Source organism: Ammospiza caudacuta, chromosome 3 (assembly GCF_027887145.1).
Source record: "Ammospiza caudacuta isolate bAmmCau1 chromosome 3, bAmmCau1.pri, whole genome shotgun sequence".
Classification (NCBI taxonomy): Eukaryota; Metazoa; Chordata; class Aves; order Passeriformes; family Passerellidae; genus Ammospiza; species Ammospiza caudacuta.
In genome coordinates, this window is record NC_080595.1 from 107,160,746 (window position 1) to 107,180,972 (window position 20,227).

Sequence of the window (20,227 nt, forward strand, 5' to 3'; positions counted from 1 at the left end):
TGGTGCCACCTCAGTTTAAATTTTCTGATGGGATCAGAGATGTGAAATGGACTCTGAGGATAACTGCACAAAGTCCTGAGGAGAGTATTAAAATATTAAACATTAAACCAAACACTGAAAACAAACCAACTAAAAGTACTACTACCCACAGTTCTCTCTTCAGATATTCTGAAATAATTTCCAGTAACAGACCTATCTTACCATTACACCTGTAACACTAACAGTATTATCACACACCTCATTTTTAAGGCAGGAAGCTTGAAAAATACTTCAAAAATACTCTTAATTTAAAACAAGACTGTAACAGAGAGAGGAACTGTAGTTCAAATGAAGTTTTTCTTTTCTAAAATGAAACTCTCTTGCTCCAGCTTCTCTAGCTGTCTTTGCAAAAAACCAAAACCCATATGCATATGGATGCCCTCTAACAAGTTGCTCGGAGTCATACACTGTAAGTGGTTTAGGAAAGTCTTCCTCTCAAGAGAGAAAACAAATTTTGGAAGGCAGGGAAACTTGTACTTGAGATAATGAACTAACTTGTTTCCAAATTCCAAAACAAAGTATTTCATTTCCTTCTTGCAAAATCAATTTTGTTCCTTATGAAGTATCTATTGCAGGAAAGGATGCTGTTTGTGTAATACATCTTTTTAGTGGAGGTGATTACTATGGGTACAAAACATCCCATAGTAACATTGTTCCCAACACTGCATAATACAGAGCTAATCAGGAGCTAATCAGTCATCCAGGAAGAATGGCAGGCTTGCTAAACTTACCTCATCATCCCCTCTGAAACACAGTAAAAATCACCGTTAAAACTGATCATTTATTAGATCAAAGGTACCATCAACAACATCAATTCTGCCCGGTAGTGTTAACAGGAAAATGTTTTACAAGTTCTACCACTGGGCATCCCTTTAACTTCCAGCACCAGCTAGGCTGTAAAACTGTGCACATAATTTATCTTGCGACCTGTGTGTGTGGGAAGCATTATCCAGGCAAAACTTCTCACAGTCTGACAAAATGCTGTGATTTGCACTGTTCAGATGATTGAACAGACTTTAAGCAATCACCGACAATACTTTCTATCTTCAAACATGCTAAAGTGTAACACTTCATGAGAGCAACCTATAGCTTTAAGACCAGATTTGATAGAATACAAGTAAATGAACAATTACCACATTTGAACCTTGTCCACACCTTATCCATTAGGCTTAAGTATTATTAAAGTTCACATTTATATTTCACATTATTAGCAATTTCTCCACAGGACACCCCTAATGCTTCTATGGTGTCCATGGTAACGTCTTTGCTTACATATAGCTTAAATAGGCATTCATTCCAATCAGGTGAAGTAAACAGAAAAGAGCCATTCATAATTCCTCAAGTTATTGTCATCTTTTCTTTTACATGGCAATCAACAGCCTTCCAGTTTAAGTCTGTCACATGTAGGTGATGACAGAGAGGTGTGCCAACAAATTCTCTTTTCCACATTGTGGCAAAAGCAATTTAATTAGTCCCAATAATATGCACAATACAAAAAAAAAAGTATTTAGCAATAATTCCAACAATGTAGATTTGATAACTTACCATGTTTCTTTTCAGTGTAAATGTATTGCTAGTACTGTGCAAGGCTTCCTGAAGCTTAATCTAATATTTTTCTTTACTATAAAAAACATTTGATTATAACAACACATGCCGTAATGCCTTCCAAAAGACTCCCCTCAGATAGAAAATAAGCACAATAAAATAGGATTGTATGAAATTGTGCTGGTTTTGCAATATTGTATTGTATTTAGTATCAAAACAGACAGGGATGCTGTTTGAAAACTTGCAGCACATAAGTTTTTAAAGCATTCTGATTTTATGTGCCTGTTTGTTTCTTAATTTCTTAAGATGCATTTGCCTAGTTTGCAGTGTTTGTTTTTTCACTGAGAAAGTAGCTGATGAAGGTGTTTTATGATGTTTTTTTTACATAAAAGCCACTATAGCGGAAAACAGCACGAGCCCTGGAACACCTTTCAGCTCCTACTACTCTGCCTATGTTCAGCATGTCATGCCTTGCCATGCAGCATCACCTACCACAGGTACACAACACATTGTTAATAATGTCACAGATAACTTCAGAAGTTTTCTATGCAGTTGCTGAAAGAATTCAGAGACAATTTCAAGACACAGAGTTAAATGCTGCAGCTGTTTTCCTTATTTTGCTCTTCAAAGCCCTAAACCAAAAAATCCCTTGAGTGAAAAGTCAGAGAAAGGCTACCATCCCTTCTAGGGTTAAAAGATGCTTTTGTAAGATTTTTAGCTCAGATTAACCTTTTGCTCACAATAGGGCTGGTTATTGGTTTTATTTTTTACTGTCTTTAACACAGGTAAAAAAATCAATATGAAGCGAGACAAAGGGCTCTGGAGGCCCTGGCTGCACCAGCTTTTGGTTTGGCTCATACACAATCCTACAACATGCTGAGGCTGGGAAGGATTAGCCTGCTTGTGTTGAGTAAACCGATGATACTCAATAAACAGTTTCTGTTGTAAACCCCTTAGGACGTGCAAAGCCACACTAGTTGGCATTAGACCAGATAAGCTGCCGAACCAGCTGTAATCTCATTTAGACCTGAGCTGATCCTCCTGTCCTTTCATTCCACAGGATCAAAGCAAACCACTGAGGAGGCAGCTGTATTATAGCAGCAGTGCTTGCTGGATGCGGCAAACATTTCATAAATTCCTCTCCTTGAAGCAAGCCTGCACATAATCTACCCAGAGCCAGTTCAATCAATGGATTTCTGAATTCATTAGTCTTATTATTACAGGATAACTGTTTTCTCCACATAGTGTTGTAGCTGTTGCAAGTCAACTTTGCAAAACAGCTCTTATTGCTGACCATTTCTTTCTGGAAATGTGCCTTTGCATTTTTGCAGTGCCACATGAAAATGATTTAAATCGCTTCAATGCAGTATTTTTTTTAAAGACTAGAAATAAAACCAATTCACGAATATTCAAGTAGGGAGCCTTGAAATATAGTACACTCTTCCAAGCATAATTACTGGCTACCTGTTTGAATGCTTCTATGCATCAGTAATAATGACCAATGTTTTCTGAGCTCAATGATAACAGCAAAAGTAGAGATTATATCACTGTAGCAGCATAAATACAGACAAAAAAATACAGATGCGAAAGGCAGTAATTCCAAGAAAAATATTTCTATTTATCTTTTACTCTATGTGTTCTCTGGAATTAAAAAGAAGAAATATTTTCATTGCTGAAGAAATGAATAGCACAACTTAGGAAAACTGGAAAACCATACAAGCAACAAGTCTTTTTAAACTAAGCAAAAATGAAAACCAAGGCACTGGATCAAATAAGACTAGAAGGTGCCACATTTGATTTCTGTATCACATTTGGAGTTTTCACTCCAGTTGCAATTATAGATAAAAAATATTATACTATAACCTTAGAGCTTTAGAAGAACAGAATGTGTAATTCAGAAAATGCATCAGCTGATCCATTTCCCACCAGTGAACTCTGCAATATATCACATATTCATCGATAAACAAAGTAAAATTAGGTTTTTTTACTTACAATGGAATAAGGAAAATATTATTTAAAATATTTTTCAGTCCTTTTAATTGCTAATTATAGTAATCATTAATGTAAAGACTTAAGTTTTCTGAAACAGGTGCATTCAAAAAAAAAAAAGAAAATTGATGTAATAATAATTAAGCACCACAGCACCCATTTTTTAAGGTCATATTGAAGTAACATTACTGATTCTTGAATCACTCCTTGAGTAATGAGTAGTAGTCAGAGAAAAAAAGTTTGGTCTGAAAAATAAGGACAGCCAGATAACCGTTAAGGTAAAAATAGCAGTGTTTGTGACTTATTGCTATTTGCAGCCAGTATAAATATGCAGCACATTCATGCACAAACTGAAAAGTCAGGAAGATCCTCACAGAGAACTGGTTTGGGTTTACAGAGCACAAGAGAAACATCTGTATCATCTTTGCAGACACACCCTACCCTACACTGCATAGATCTATTGAACATCTGTATCTGGCTGCTCATGTTTTTATAAAAATATGAAAAAAAGTTATTGTAATAAAAAGATTCAATGAAGTGGAATAAAATCAAAGTTTAACACACACAACTGATTTTTAACAGATTACAGAGATGTTTAGTATTAAACTTTTTCAAGCACTACAGCACAGATGTGCTAAAGCATGTCATAGGCAGCTGGCAAAGATGAACAAAAGGTATTTGCATCTATCATGTACAGATGTATAAAAAACTCACCACACATCTCTTCCTCAATCACTTAGAAACCATCTGATGTGCTAGTTAATGATTCCCCTCTCTCCACTTCATTCTTCAGACATAAAGGGGTCCCATTTAACATAATCACTTAATAACAGCAAAGTGATGGGTATCAGAACTCTAATTCTTCTAATATTTGCAAAATCCAGCTCTTTGTAATAATAATAACACCATGATAGCAAACTGTAAAACTGTGTAATTATACTTTAATTGTATTGTGAGGCATGCATTAATCACAAAGTTTAAGTACCAAGGATGGAATTATAATAATTCTGTAAAACAAATTTAAGCTAGCTAAGTAGGTCAGAACCACTAGCATGCAACAGGAGACCTCTGGGAATTTATCAGTTAATGGCTATTTATGTGCAAATGAGTGCCCTCCAACCCTCCCAAATCCTGTGTAGCTGAAGGGTATTTCTGTTAACCAGGAGCATGCTTAACTGCTGAGGCATAAATTAAACCATTTATTGGAATGATTTTAATTCTTCTCTCCCCCCACCCACTCTTACTACTCCCCTCCACCCTCACTAGTAGCACAATTTACAGTATTAATTTACATGGAGATAGGATTGCTGAAGAGTTTTCAGAAATTACTCTGCTTCAAGAAAGAGCAGGAAAAAGAGAACGGGGAAGAAAAAAGAGCGAGAGACAAACTTTTAGTAAGAGACAGTAGCAATGCTGCACCTAATCTTCAAATCTTGGCAGGTTGAGCTGTTAGAAATTCCAGAGGTTCAGTATCACAGCAGTGCAGCGGAAGCACTTTCATAATGAACTTTAATGAAATGAAATTCTGTTTTCATCCTCATGAATCATAGAACCTTTCAGGTCAGAAAGACCTTTAAGATCATCAAGTCCAAACATTAACCCAGCACTGCCAGGTCCACCAGTAAACCATTTCCCCAAGTGCCACATCTCCTTTCTCTAAATACCTCCTGGGCAGCCTGTTCCAGCGCTTGACAACCCTTTCCATGAAGAACTTTTTCCTAATGCCCAATCAAAACTTTCCCTGGTGCAACTTGATGCCATTTTCTTATCTCACATTCTAAATTTGGAGAAGACAATGAAGCTCAAGGGGGACTGCATCCACTGTATTTTCTGTCGTAACATTCAGACTGTACACATATCAAAGGTTTTCTTTCAGGAGAGAAAACAATAAAAATTTCTTGGCTGCAAGAAAAGAACACCTTCAATTTTTGAGTTTGACTTGGAAAAAGATAGTCATTTTTCATGTCTTGGGAAAATAGATACCTTTACAAACTACTCGGAATCAAGATGTATTGAATTTTCACTGTGATGTAAAATGGGGATGATTTACAGACAATATAAATGATTTCTCAACACTTATAATCATAGCAGTAATTCAGTACAGCAAGGCAAGATAATGTAAGCATAACTTCAAGGTTCAGTTTTAGGCTTATAATTTCATATGCTTGGTGTTTCTTTCTTTTCCTAAGTGCATGCACACACATTCTTGTAAAGCCTAGGGTCTCAGGACAATAAAACAGCAAAAATCTGATTATCCTAGCATCAATTAACCACAGCTCCCTGTTACCCTAAACAGGGTCACAACTCCCAGTGCCTAATAATTATATTAGAAAATCCCTTGATTGTCTGAATATATTCACTCTCCCCTATGATATTTGGATGATCATGGTTGTGTTACAGTTAATTATTATTTAAGACATGATTGCAGTACATCTTTCTGATGTCATCTTTGCACCCAATACAAAAGTCCACATAAATGTAACACACTGGACAAATACACACAGTTTTTCCTCACCAGTTCAAGCTGTTGTAGAATATCCCTTCAATATAAATAGGTATGGTGTGAATCAGAGGAATTCCCTGGGAGCAAATCTTTAGCAGCTCTAAAATATTTTTAATTGGCAGACATGTGGAACACTTATTGAGGTATTTCCAAAGGCACATCCCCAATAGCTAAACAATATATTCACATCCAGAAAAACAAAAGAATATCAATGAAAATATTGTTCTATTCTTATGGTTGACTTTTTGTAAGGAAAACAAGACTGCAAAAAGCAGTAGAAGGAAACCTCATTGTCCTGACAAGCACATCTGTACTTGCCTGTTCTTCCCTTCTCCTGCCCTCAGTGAAGGCTGACACATCCCTGGCAGCAGGATGCTCCTGCTGTGTGCATAATGGCTGCTGTGGCTGCCTGTGCACCACCACAGAGAGAGCCAGGAGCTTTCTGCCTCTTAACACAGATTTACAAGCATGCACGTTAAACCAGACACTTCATACAACTCTTTGATAACAGCCAGAAATTAATGAATGAACAGAACTATCTGAACAAAAATAAGTTCATGCCTGTGTTTTCAGAAGCATTAGCACATGTGCATTATCAGAGCCTGTGACAAGCCCATGGTTACCTCCCCTTCCCTACAGTGAGGGGCTGCAGCCTGGAGTGTGCCTGTACCTTACAGTCATTGGCAGGGCCTCAGTATTGCCCTCAGGCTTTAATTAACCCCAATTAGAGATAAACAGGGCCTTCTGCTTGTGAAAGAGGGACTAGACAGCACCTTCAGCTGATCAGGCAACTATGTAAACCACAAACTGCTTTTACCTTTCTCTACTTGCTTCTCCCAAAAACAGACATGTTACAAGTGGTCCCCACAAGATCCTGAGATGATGCACAACGAACATGTTGCAGAGCATGCCTTCCTCTTTCCAGTTTTGTTTTTAGGGAGGATATATATGGTGGCCTACTATTTTGGGCTCATTTCCCATTAAACACATTTTCATTGTCCCTGCTTTAGTGCCACTGTAAAGAAAGCTGGAGCATTTAGCCACAGGCAATTAGTGACACTTGGACTTGCTCCAAGCCAAATAGAACATGGCAATGCACATCTACATGTCCTGTATCAATGCCTAAAAAAGCATTTGCAAAGTGATTTTCTAGACAGATTTCAAGACAAAACCACCAAAAACCCATCACACTTTTCAGCAGGGCCACTGTCCAATGCATACAGTAGAAGCCATCTTTACACTCTCACCCCAGAAATTCCAAGAACAAGTAGGCTACAGTAGCACTAAACAGGTTCAATTTTTCTCCTCCAACAGAACAGGGAAATTTTAAAAAGATCTAAAAAAAGAAAATAAGTAAGTTTGGTTCCACAAGTCTCTCTTGAAGCCTGCAAGAGTGCTACATTTGCAACCTACTCTAAATAACCACTTTGAACTTCTGTCCAAAATTAACCAATTCTGTCTTCAGTAGCATGAAGAACAGCAGAAAACCTGTAACATTCTTTTCCGTACTGGCTGAGTTCAAGCATGTCTCCCCTCAACTCTTCCTAGCTGAAATCACTTCCAAACTTACACAAACTGCCTACTCTAGTCATTCATTTCTGTGACTCTCTCCAATTCTCAATTTATTCATAAATATTTTGTAAAAATGACATATCCAGAACTACATAGAGAACAAAGCAGCTAAAGACAGAATAAGCAGCTCTTCTCACCTGCAGGAGTTTTATTAATACAGTTCACAATAATATTTTATTTTCTTTTTTGTTTTTTCCTAAAGCAGAGTCATATTAGGCCCTGCTTTGTAATATCACACAGGCTGTGTGCATAAAAATGTCACTGTTAAAAGTTAGTTGGCCAATAGCTATCAGTCAAATTGGAGATTTTCTTGCAGATACTATGGTCTTAGAAACTCACATAAATAAACATCCTGTAAACAGAGGTGAAAGCAGAACTACCAGGTACACTTCACACTCCTTGCAAGATAGGAGGGAATCAATCCACTTCACAAACAATTCCAATTCACAAACAATTCCAGCTTTTCCCCCTGCACTAGGTGGCAACTGTGCTAGTGCAGGGACAATACTGGACCTTGCAGGAATCTGTGCTGAGCAGGCAGGCAGCAAAGTCTACAAGCAAAGGCAAAAATGGGGTTAAGAGCAATGGCAGCTACCTCACTTCAAACAACCCCAGATGTGGAGAAACCCTGTTTCTCTCACCTCCCCATTTTGACAATATAGCTGCAAGTCAAGCATTCCATGTTCTATTTCTGTGTGTTCTTCCTAATTTCAGTACTTGACCTTCCCTATTTCCTCTTGTTGATGGTAATTTATTTCAAAATATCAAAGTAATTTTAAATTCTGGCTTTACTTTCCATTTGAACACAGAAATACTCTCCAATTTCTGACCACATACAAACACAAATCCTAATTTTTTGCGTCTAGTACAACTACTTGTGCTAAACAGGTCTTCATTTTCAGTGATCTGAACAAATGCCATTAAATACTAATTATAATAATACTAAGATTACAAAACTAACACTGGAGTCTTACACTACTGATAATTTTTGTGAAAATTTTCTCATTCCCATAGTCACACCATTTTACAGAAAAATTGTTTGTAGTTTTAAGGCTGCTGTTTTCTTTTTTCTGCCTTTTTTTTTTTTTTGCTTAGAATACTCAGGAATGAGTACACTAGAAATTGTTTATGTCCAAGAAGAAATTAAATCATAAGCAAAAGCATCCTAGGGGACAAAGAATCAAACAGTATACACCCAGAAAAACACCAAAGAGTAAACAGAAAACACAATGTATTGAGATTAATCCATTCTCTTCACTTGGTCGTTGCTTTCAAGAAAACACACCAAATTGTTTTTGCTGATTAGACAGTCCTAGAAGTTGGTAGCAAGAGTTGATGCTGGTAGGCTACAGCTGTCAGTAAGTGAATCTGAAACAAATTTGGAAAAAAACGAAGCAAGTGGCTATTTCTCATCACTGTAGCTATTACCCAGTTGCCAAAGTATGAGTGATGGTGGGGGAGAACAAAACCCAAAAGCTTGTTCTACTGAACCACTGAACTGAATCTTTCAGAACTGCACCAAGTGCTTCAATCTATGTTGTCTTGTCCAGCACCCAGCAGGTGCTTTCCTTGCTTTTCATTTTCCTCCATTAAGACAAGTACATTTATCTGTTTGGTTAGCATAAGGATTCTCCTTGGAGCTGGTTCAGATTTTTTCCTTCACTTTAAAGGTCAACTTTCTTTAAAACACATAGGCACAAATTAATTCTCCTCTCCAGAGATATCAACTCCCATCTCAGGGGCTAGCAATGGAGAGAAGAGCACAAAGGGAAATATTCTGGGTGAAGCAGAGCCAGATGTGTCTGGTTCAGTGCACATAATTGACTCGTCTAAACATTCTTGACGCATCCAAGACAGGGGTTTGCCGTTGTCCCAAAATGTACACTTGCTCTTTAATCAGTCAGGTCTCTGATTAGAGAATCAGAAGAGGCCGAGAGCCCAGGAAGCCCGGGCACAGCTGGGCACAGCTGGGCAGGCAGGCTGATCCTCCGGCGCAGGCTGGCAGTAGGAGGCAGCATCGGCTCTGCCAGCAGCGGCTCCGCACAGCAAAGTACTTGGGAGCGAGCTTCATTCTTCTGTCATTATATAAGCAAGATGACACTGTTCTCTAATCCAGCCAAAGCTGATAAGTACCATCAACCTGTCACTTCCTACATTTCAAATTCTAACATTGCAGCATCAAAGAGTTTTTACATTTCGATTTCTTTTGCTGGCAGCGGTCGGTAGCCTCTCATTCTCCCACGGTGTTCTAATGCAGCATTTGCACACCGGGGTTACTCCCAGCCTGAATAGCAGGTCATCCCCTACTCACTGAGCTCATCTGCGGCCCATGTGCTAGGCAATTTAGATCCAATCAGCCCTTATTTAGCTCAAGAGTAATGAGCAGCATAGTGACACAGACTTAAGCCTGACCCTCAGGACACTGCTCATCAAGCAGTAAAACTGTGACAAAATCATTCATCTTCCACCCGCTGGCAAGAAATAATACTCGCACTCACTGTATTACTTTTTCAAGACATAGAAAAAAAAAAGGTCCTGAATTTTCATGATGTGAGACATTAATTTGCAGAAAGCTGAATTCCCTTAAACCCCCCTGTTGCTATGAGCTCACCAGGGGGAAATAGGCCTTAGGAGACTGAAATGGAATAAAGAAAATTGCTTCAGCTTTCTGTTCATTTTAAATAAGCCTTAAATCTGACATGAGATATCCTAAAGAGAGAAGAAATATAGATCTTGTAAGGTAATGAAGAAACAATCAAAATTAAGAGATTAGAAGGCTACTTGCATATAATGATTTTATTGGCAAAAATATTTCTTTTGTTTAACATCCACAACAAAAAAAAAAAAAAAAAAAACAACCACTCCATATGAAAAGCCATTTTCACACCTCATGTGAAGAATAAAAGGAAAACCGAGATGAAAGTTAATTTAGGGAAAATAGTTTCAGAAGTGAGACACTTCCATCAGAAAACAAATCTGTGCTTTATGTCCTTCAGGGAGCACATATTTCTCTAAACAACTGCAGGGTCCCAAGCAGCAGGCTCTCAGTACACCTGGATATGGTTTTACTCTTTTTTTCATGGATTTACTCTTTCACAACAGAAGTCTTGTACTGTTGTCAGGTAGGCTACAGAAAGCTTATGTGGATTAATTTTTGGAAGATAAAATGGATACAATGGAATAAAAAAGTGTTTCCATCTGTAGCACAGGGGATTGAACTGTGTATCTTTATGATTCATGTCTGAGTACTAGACTTCAATTTCTTTAGCTTTGGGTGTGCACCGAGACTGACATTTTTGGGGTATCAACAAATAGAAGGTTTTTTGATAGCTTTTAATGTTTCAGTTCATTCCAAAGTGATTCTAGAATAGAACAGTAGAACGGAATATTCTATTACAATACAATATTCTAATATAATACAAGGGATGTAAAATGACTGTCTAGTCCAGCTGCCTAAGTAATTCAGAGCTGATCAAGAGCTAAAGCAAATTATTAAGGGTATTGTCCAATTGCCTCCTAAACACCGACAGGCTTGGAGTAACAACCACTTATTTAGGTTTGTTCCAGTGCCTGACCATTCTCTCAGTAAAGAAATGCTTCCTAATGTGCAGTCTAAGCCCTCCCCTGGTGCAGCTTTGAACCACTGCCACATGTCCTGTCAGTGGAGCCCAGGAAGAAGAGCTCAGCACGTCCCACTCCACTTGCCCTTCTCAGGAATCTGTAGAGGGCAAGGGGGTCATGCCCCAGCCTTCTTTTCTCCAAACCAGACAAGCCCCAAAACCTCAGGCACTCCTCACAGGACATGCCTTCCAGCCTTGCTGCCCTCCTTCTAAGGCAGATGCTCTCTATTACATCCTAAACATCAATGTGAAATTAATGTTAATCAACTGTTCAACTTCCACGTGTCCACCTACTGATTCAAGAAAACGGGCACTGAGAAGGGGAGGTGAAAATTCTTGCAAACCTGAACCAGTGACAGACATATACAGGAACTTTCTATATGCAAAGTATTTAGGGACACATTTCCAGTGCATGCTGCTGTCCCATTTCATTTCTTTACATGCCAATACTCTCAGAGCAGAAGAGAAACAATCAAAACACACATTAGTTTTAGCTAGTCAGCTTTGAAGGTCAGAATACAAGGGACAAATTTGTAAAACATTATTTTTGTCTCCAATAAAAACCTGAAAAAACCCTCAAATCCCTTAAAGTAAGAAGAAAAGAAAATTCAGTGTTAATTACCAGAGCCACACCTTAAGGCAACAACTGCAGCTAAGAACACACACTATTTGCTCAGAAGGTGGTTACAGATTATTTTTAAGGATTTAGACATAGGAAATCTCTCAAAATGCTGCTGTTTTCTAAATCTTTGCTTGCTTCTCATGCATGAGAGCATTTAGAGACTAGATTTTCATTACACTCATTTAAACACCAGTTTTGTTAATGGAATACCTGACCTTCAAAAACAACCAGTAGAAATACTTTAACAGATGGTTCAAGATAGCAAGGCATCCTTGCTCCCCAGGCATAGGATATTTGCTGCAAAGTGAAAAAGGAAGGATTTATGTCCTTTTTTTCACACAGGTGAACAAAGTTCACAGCAACTTTTAGTAGTCATTCATTAAGAGTGGGAGATCTTAGAGCTAAACTAACATCTTCTGACTCCCAGTTCAGTGCCTTAGTCACAGAGTTGCCTTCACTGCTTATCAGGACATCACAGCTGGCAGCTCTAAATATCCTCACAGGATGGGATGGGTAAGTGAAGACTCGTGATCTTCCAAACTCTTCTGAATACAGTTTTCAGAAGCTCAACATCAGAAAAAAGATTTTACAAAGACTAACACTATAACCCCTGAGGGGGAAGAAAAGAAGGAGGGTGGACCTTTCTATTCTCCTCCTGAGCTTATCTACTGACTTACACAGTAACAGAGAGGGGGAGAGATGCTTCTGTTGGTCTCAAAAAAGCTTCCCACAGGCTGTTTTGATGGCAAGTATAACTCAAAAAAAAAATTACAAATGACTGTACATTTCCATAGCAAAGATATACTGGATAATCCATTCCTATTGTGGTTTCTCTCACAACCTCAAGGCTAAACACACTCAAACAGATAGAAAGATTCAGTTCTCCTGTTACCCATGGCCCAATTATTAATGTAACTTTCTACTAGAGACAGTTTACCTGGGCAATATTGCTGTAAGAGCTTATAAAATTTATACATTGAAATTTTCAAAAATTAGCAAGAAAGTATCAATGGGCACAAATGCACAAAAATGGTTTTCAAAGTAAAATTACCACTTATTATGGTATTAGGTTAGTGATACTTCTCATTTCTCCTACAGGAATCTCAATTCTCCTACAGGAATCTCCCTGAAACTAGGCAAAGATGTTTGGAGCACAGCAGGATATCTACTCACATTTTATAGTCTGTAACTCTGTGCTAACACCCCAAAAAACACAAATGCCAGGATGACAATAATAAGAGAAAGCTCATGTCAAAGCAATACCCCATTACAATACAAGACATTTTAGCATGTTTCAAACACTTCTTTTAAGTATAACATATTGCAGTGCCAGCACCTACAGCCAATTTCTCTGAGCCTTGTATCCATTTTTACAGCAAGTTCTGTCAAATCTATTTAATGCCTGTATTTTTATTAACCTAGGGCTTCTTTTTGTGCCATGAGGCACTGAGATGACAGATAGTGCTAGAGATCGGGAACAAATGAAAGCACACATGGGCAAACATCCTGCATTTACCTTTCAGTAAAAAAAAAGAAAATAAAACCAAAAGAAAACAATAAGAATTTTAAACCATTGTCTAAAAACAGGGGGGAAAAAAAGCAAAAAAATTATGTCTGAGCTAGAAGCAGAATAAGTAAACATAGGAAGGAAGCACTTCATGTTTTGTTTAGGGGAGTTTCTTAACTATTTACTGTTTATTTTATATGCTTTTTAAAAGGAGACTGTATTAAAACACAAATCTTACACTTCACAGTGAATCTTACTATGAAGATCAAATACTTGCAAGTGCCAGCAAGTAGCATTTGATTCCAATTACCCACTCACCATGTATCAAAAACTGATAAAATGAATTCTCCTGCCAAGACATAGTTCTATTTAAATATATAGATCACAAAATAATCAATGTGATAACAGTCAATTTAAAAAATTGGTTTAAGAAATCTTATTTAAAATAGTCTAAATATAGGTAAACACAACAATGAAAAGCTACCTGTACTTTTCTAGAAGACAAGAAAAACACAAGAAAGAGCTGGAAAGGGTTATTTTAAAACACTGTGGTGTAAAAATAGTGAAGGTAGGGGTCTCTTTTCAGATGTCTTTTAAGAAAAAAGAAAGAAAGAAAACAAGTGCACTTTCAAATCCTTGTATGCTGAGTTTTAGCCCAGAGCAAGTTTTCACTGCTATGTTACAAACCCTTGAAAATAAAGGTTTATAATGGAAATGCTGACAGACCCTTAACCACAGCAGCATGAATAGCTATAATTAAAGAAGAGCTTTTGGCTACACCTCACTCTGACAATGAAAGACTGGAATTTTTACAGTCTCCTCAAATAAAAACAATTGGGAAACCTGGAATGAGATTCCAGCAATCCAACAAGATATGTTAAAAGGGACTGCTAAAACTATTTGACATTTAAAGCTTTAAATATTGAGGCACTTAGTTAACACAACCAAGTCAGTATTTTCATAATGCTACTTAATCAGCAATAAAGAATGCTCCTGTGAGCCATCATCTGGGGTTAACAGAAAGTAACATATGAAGTTATTATTTCCTAACAGCCTAGAGGGAGCTGCTTGTCTCTTTAATCAGTGATCTCACTTCCTTCCCACCTGTAAATTCCCTGTCATACAGTTATAAAATTATTGAGAGTACAGTGTACAGAAAAATTACATTTATGAAAGTATAAGTATATACATATTATGAAAGTATGTATGATATACTATATTATACAAGCCTGGATTTTAAAAACAAGCATCTCATCTTTTTCTGAGTTTGAAAATAGACCAGGCCTAATCAGTCTGGTCAATTCAGTAACATTTTAGCATCTGGTTAGCACAAATCCATCCATATCTTCTGAACAAAAAAAAATGTTTTTAGTGCTGTTTTATTTGCATGGCAACAGGGGATTGACTGATTCACTTCAGTGAGTCTGTCAAAGCAGGAAAATCACTAACATTTTCCTGTTCCAAACAACCTGAAGATCAAAGTGTTTCATAAGTGTTAAGGAATTTAATTCCTCTGAAGATAGGATAAACAGGGTGGTAGCAGTAACAAAATGTATAAATAAAGAAACTGAAATACCTGTTAAAAGCAAGGTTCTAAAAATCTCTCTCATACCAATTACTATTTGAGCATGTTGGTAATTCAAATATTTCAGCAGAACTACTTTTTGCAAAAGAAGGTACTAATACTGTCCTGTACCTTGTCTGTGATGACCTTAGAAGTCTAGATTGAACTTCCATGCCCTCTTCTCTGTGTTACAAGAGGGCCACATAATCCCCAGTCCTGGAAAGCTTAAAAATAATGCCAAGTTATAAAAATAGGCAATTTTTTCACCACTCTGAAATTTCTCTCTATTTCATCTTTAAAAACAACACAACAAATGCTGTCTATTAGCTAATAGAGAAAATGTCAAAGTATTTTTGAAGTCTCCAATTTATTCCAGGAAATACATTCAGTTGAACTGAAATAATAAATAATAAATCAACTAAACTTAGTTTTGTGCTTCATCTTTTTTCAGAAGACTGCCTGAAAAACAGTTGTCTTTGGATCTATAAGCTATTGACAGCTGCAGTCAAACTACTAGACAATAACAAAGAACCTGCTTAAAGAGAGATCTTGCATATGGGCCTCAGAATTCCTATTATGTACTCTTCCACAGCTCTTTACACATATTTCAGTCTTGCACATTTGAAGTAATGGCAGATCAATAGCTACCTCTTAATATCCTATAAAAAAAAAACAGTTTGGGCTTCAAACTGGAGGACTGCTTCTCAAAGGCATCAGTAGAAAAAAAAATATGCTTATTGAAGGGCACTGTGGATGTTGAAGAATGAACTAGTACATCAAAGCAAAATTGCTTGAAAGTGGTAAAATATGATTTCCTTCTTTCCTATCGAACCCCAGACATGTATTCAAATCTCCATAACTGTAGAATTTGAATGCAACCTTGGTAAAAGAGAAAAAAAATAGAATGAAAAGTCTGAAAAACAGAACACATTCAATGAAGAAACAAAAACAAAAAAAACAACACACTCCAATTAATGTAATTAGCAGAGACAATAATTTCCAATTTTCCTTTACCAAAGAAAAGATGATATTTTCTGAAATAGAAGCAACTGGATGACTTTCTAAAGAGACACTAATTCATAACAAAACATCTGGATGTCAAACCTAATCTCCTGAAATAATAAGGAAACATTTCAAAGATTCTGTATGCACTGAAGTATTGGTGAATTTTGAAATTTAACATATCATTCATATCCCTTCAGAGATTTCTCTTTCCGTTTATACGATTTTGGTAAAAAAATTAATAGGAACTACAGTATAACCCTAAAAACAAAATGCTAGTCTAAATCCGCAACTTAACCAAATAACTTACCGAAGTCTGGCTAGAACAACCTGAAGAAAATTCAGCACCATGCTCAGCTCAGCTCCTCGACATGCAGGCAGCAGCATAGTAAAGCCATCATTTAGCAACTTCTCCTCAGAAAGGCTCAAGTAGCAGCTGGTCTCAAACACTTCCTGGACCCCATCAATGTAGGTTGATAGCAGAGTCCAGAGATTTTGTCTTTGTGTGTGGTCATTTTTGGTCACTAAAAACTCCTTTGCCTTCTCACGGAAAGCATTTGAGACTTTCTCAGCCAGGGCACTGATGTCCATACTCTTCTCAACATAAATTAAAAGAAAAGCAAAATGACCTCTCCAGATGAGAGCTCTCCTAGCTGTGGTGATGGAGGATGGAGTCAGGAAATCCAAAAGATCCAGCACCCGACTCACGATATCTTCTGTCTCCACAATAATTGCCAGCATGAGGAACAGGCTAAAGAAGTTCTGCAGCCCCACCTCTGTCAGCTCCTGCATTCTTTTCCGATGGAACTTGGAATAAATTCTACATTAGAAAAAAAAAAAAAAAAACAGGAAAGAGAAAGTTTCTTAAAGTATGCAATTTTCTATCTTCTCGAGTGACTAAAATTGCACTTTCATGCTTTTAGTTTATGGTTACCCTCTTCCAGTAACCCTTAAATTTTAAATACTCTTTATTTCTTGTTACTCTTATGATTACTGGAACAAACATGCTCTCAGTTTTTGCTTTTGATTTAAAGAACACATTGTTTCCAATTGGAGGTGCAGCCAAGCCCTTCCCCCTTATCCAACCTCTAGTACCAAGCTGAGCACAATGTTACTACTCTACAATGTTACTACTACGACTCTCTCTGCCATGGATGTCCTCCCTTGATACCTTCAAATCAATCAATCAAGTTTAGCCCATGAGGGCTCCTAGGAAAGGGAGCTGTCAAGTGGCATCTCTTTGCAGCAGCAAACCATTCCTGTACACCAACTTCTTTCCTGGAAACTTCATTTCCACCTGGAAATCAGCTACTGGTTTCTGCTATTATGTTATAGTGCTGCAGTGATCAAAGTCTCACCTACCAAACCATCACTGCAGTAAAAAGAAGACTTCTGTTGGAAAATCCCTTTTCTCCACAGTGCTTTGCCAAAGTCTATATCAACTTTTACTGCTCACCTATGGTATGGACAGGTTTGAAAGAAAACAGAGAAACTGAGGCATTTGGAAGAGAAAGCTCTCTCCAGGTAGGAAGATGTTATGAAACTTTATCTGCATTACTGACAGGACAATGCTCAAGTCATAAACAGCTGATGGTGACAAGCATTGCAACTTTGAAACTTTAAAGTGGTTGCCAAAAAGGAAAAAGCTTACACAAAGAGATCTTTCCTGGGACCTTTGCTTGGATGTGGACTTTTATTTAAAAATCACCATTCCTACAACAGAGGAGTAAGATGATAATGGCATAACTTTTTGTGTTTAAAACTTTAGGTATATCCTTCACCTTTAATTTAAAATAATTTCCACCTACAGTAGTTAAACATCCATAAATGCTGTTTTCCTATTCTGTCACCTAGAAAATAGTTGGAAGTGGTGTTGAGGTTATGAAATTTAGCCACCAAAAATTACAGCAAATCCAATTAATGTTGTTTAGTAGTAAATTACTACTGACAGGCATTTATGTTTTTCATGCATCAATTAATGCTTGGTTAGCTACTGAAAACAGAGTTCATCCAAAAATCATAGCTGTAGGCTGTTAAATTTTGCTACTTGTGTAATTGATTTTTTCAAGGTAGAAATGAAGAAAACTGGTTCAGCAGACTGATGCACTGTGTGTTGTATGTTATTACTCCCCCTCTTAAATTAGGCAAAGTAACAAGCTATAAGAGCACAAAAATGTAAGTGTAATTTTATTTCAGTAAGAACAGAGCAGGCTAATTAAAATTTAAAAAAAAAGCAAGACATTGACACAGAATCCAGCAACATATTTGTTTCTACATAGTTGCAGTGATTCATAAAGCCAAACTTTAGTGACTAAACTTCTGAAGTGTACATAGACATTAGGCATACTGGTCTTTTCTGACAGCCAAGATAACTCTTCTTTTCTGGAAGAAGAACACCACAACTTTGTAAGGTGTGTATACACGTGGGCATTTTTTAATGTTCATTACTTGTGTACATGAAGATCTTACTAATGCTTAATAAAATTTTAATTAATTATATTAGTACTTAACAAAATCTTTTAAAAGCCTAAACCAGAACTATTTTTGTTTTCTCTATCTAATGAAAAAAAATTTAACAAGTCTGTGTTAATCATTACAATTGCTATCTCATTACTATAAGAAAAATCTTACAGATTAGTACACATCTAAAACATCAATTTCATTTAGAGCTTATATATTTTATGTTTTTTTATATCATGACTGACTGTACTTAATTAGTATGTTCCAAGATTAAGTGAAATATTAAAATCCTCACAAAAATATTATGAGAAATTTTGAAAACTACTGAAAAGAAAATATTTAAATGAAAATGCAGGTGTAGCAAGTGTCAGTCTGCATGCTCTTGAACAACACATGGCTTACATGGAGCTCAAACACAATTTCTGTGCTTTAATTACATTATCTGTCTGGCAACTGGGTTGTACCACTGCACTGGTTGCCAGTCTACCAAATTCCTGGCCAGTGGGACGAGGTAAATCATCCCACTCTATGGATGCCAAGGTGATTCTTGGACCCAGTTACAGCCTCAGCTGGCAACAGAAACTTCAGGGAACAACTGCTTCCTCAAATTATGAGTCACCCTGGATCCCTCACCCCCTTTATTTTGTCATGAGCAGAGTGCCCTCTGCTTCACGTGTGGCTGGAAGGGCCCCTAACCCCCCACACTTGTTACAAAATGAGACAAACTAAAAACCATCCATACCGTCCTTTAATTTGTTTCCAAGGATGCACACCATTGTTTTCTTCTCTCATAATCTGTGCCAAGATGCTGAGGAAAATGAAGTAACTGTTGCTAGAGTTGTACAGAGAAGGGACCTGCTGTTCACAGCAGCAGCGTTTCACCAACTCAAGCATCGACAAAGAAGTCTTACTAATATTTGCCAGATCCTTCAGACCAAGCCAAGGAACAGTAAAGCAGCTGTTCTAAAAGAACAGATGAAAACAGAAAATATTATAAATAACAATAAATGCCAATATTACAAAGGCAGTAAGATGCACTCCTTCACAGGAACAAAAGGATATATTCCTACCATGGCTAAAACAATAAAAATGCCTTGTAACTGTGTGCAAAGTGTTTTTACAAGACCTTAAACTGTGTAGTCCTGATGAAAAATAGGACTTAAAATATATTATCATATTCTATAATTTCATAATGTAATGGACCATAACAAATTTACACATGATTTCATTACACAAACATAGCAAATTTAAGGATACTGTCATTGATTAGGTAGTTTTACACAAGTATAGCAATCAAGCTCAGCTACAGGAAAATCAGAATTAATCGGCAAAAATCAAGGACTGACTACATGCAATTCTACATTTTTATATATTCAGCTACTTACCAGATTCTTGCTGTAATAATCCCAGAGTATGGTGACAACAGATAGGTTCAAACCCCAGAAACTACACAAAGTCAAACAGCACTGAAGGTGCATTCGTAAGTGCTCCTCCAACACACCAGCCTTAAACAGGAGGTAAAAAATTAATTGTAGGATACATAAAACCAGTACTAACAGACTATAAGTAATCTCCTAATATAAAATATAATTTTAATTATATACTGTTGAGTAAATGTATCTTCTAATACAAACAACAAACTTGAAGATAAAAGCTGACAATTGCACCCTGCAAACCAGCCAATGCTGGTTCATCCCAGAATCATAGAATCACAGAATCATTTAGGCTGGAAAAGACTTCTGAAAAGGTTCATAGGAAAGGAAATAGGAAATACCAAACAATTTGAACACAGTGAAGCATTCGG

The 20,227-nt window shown here is 37.0% G+C and overlaps 1 protein-coding gene across 1 annotated transcript in view; it reads right to left on the reverse strand.

Moving 5' to 3' along the window:
* MMS22L (MMS22 like, DNA repair protein) overlaps positions 1–20,227 on the reverse strand; it is an 87,450-nt gene that overhangs the window by 38,954 nt on the left and 28,269 nt on the right. Inside the window, exons 12-14 of the mRNA XM_058802316.1 lie at positions 19,809–19,928; positions 19,166–19,386; positions 16,274–16,783 (exon numbers count right to left, since the gene is read on the reverse strand). Of these exons, the coding sequence (XP_058658299.1) occupies positions 16,274–16,783; positions 19,166–19,386; positions 19,809–19,928 (851 nt within the window). The remainder of the gene's footprint in view (positions 1–16,273; positions 16,784–19,165; positions 19,387–19,808; positions 19,929–20,227) is intronic.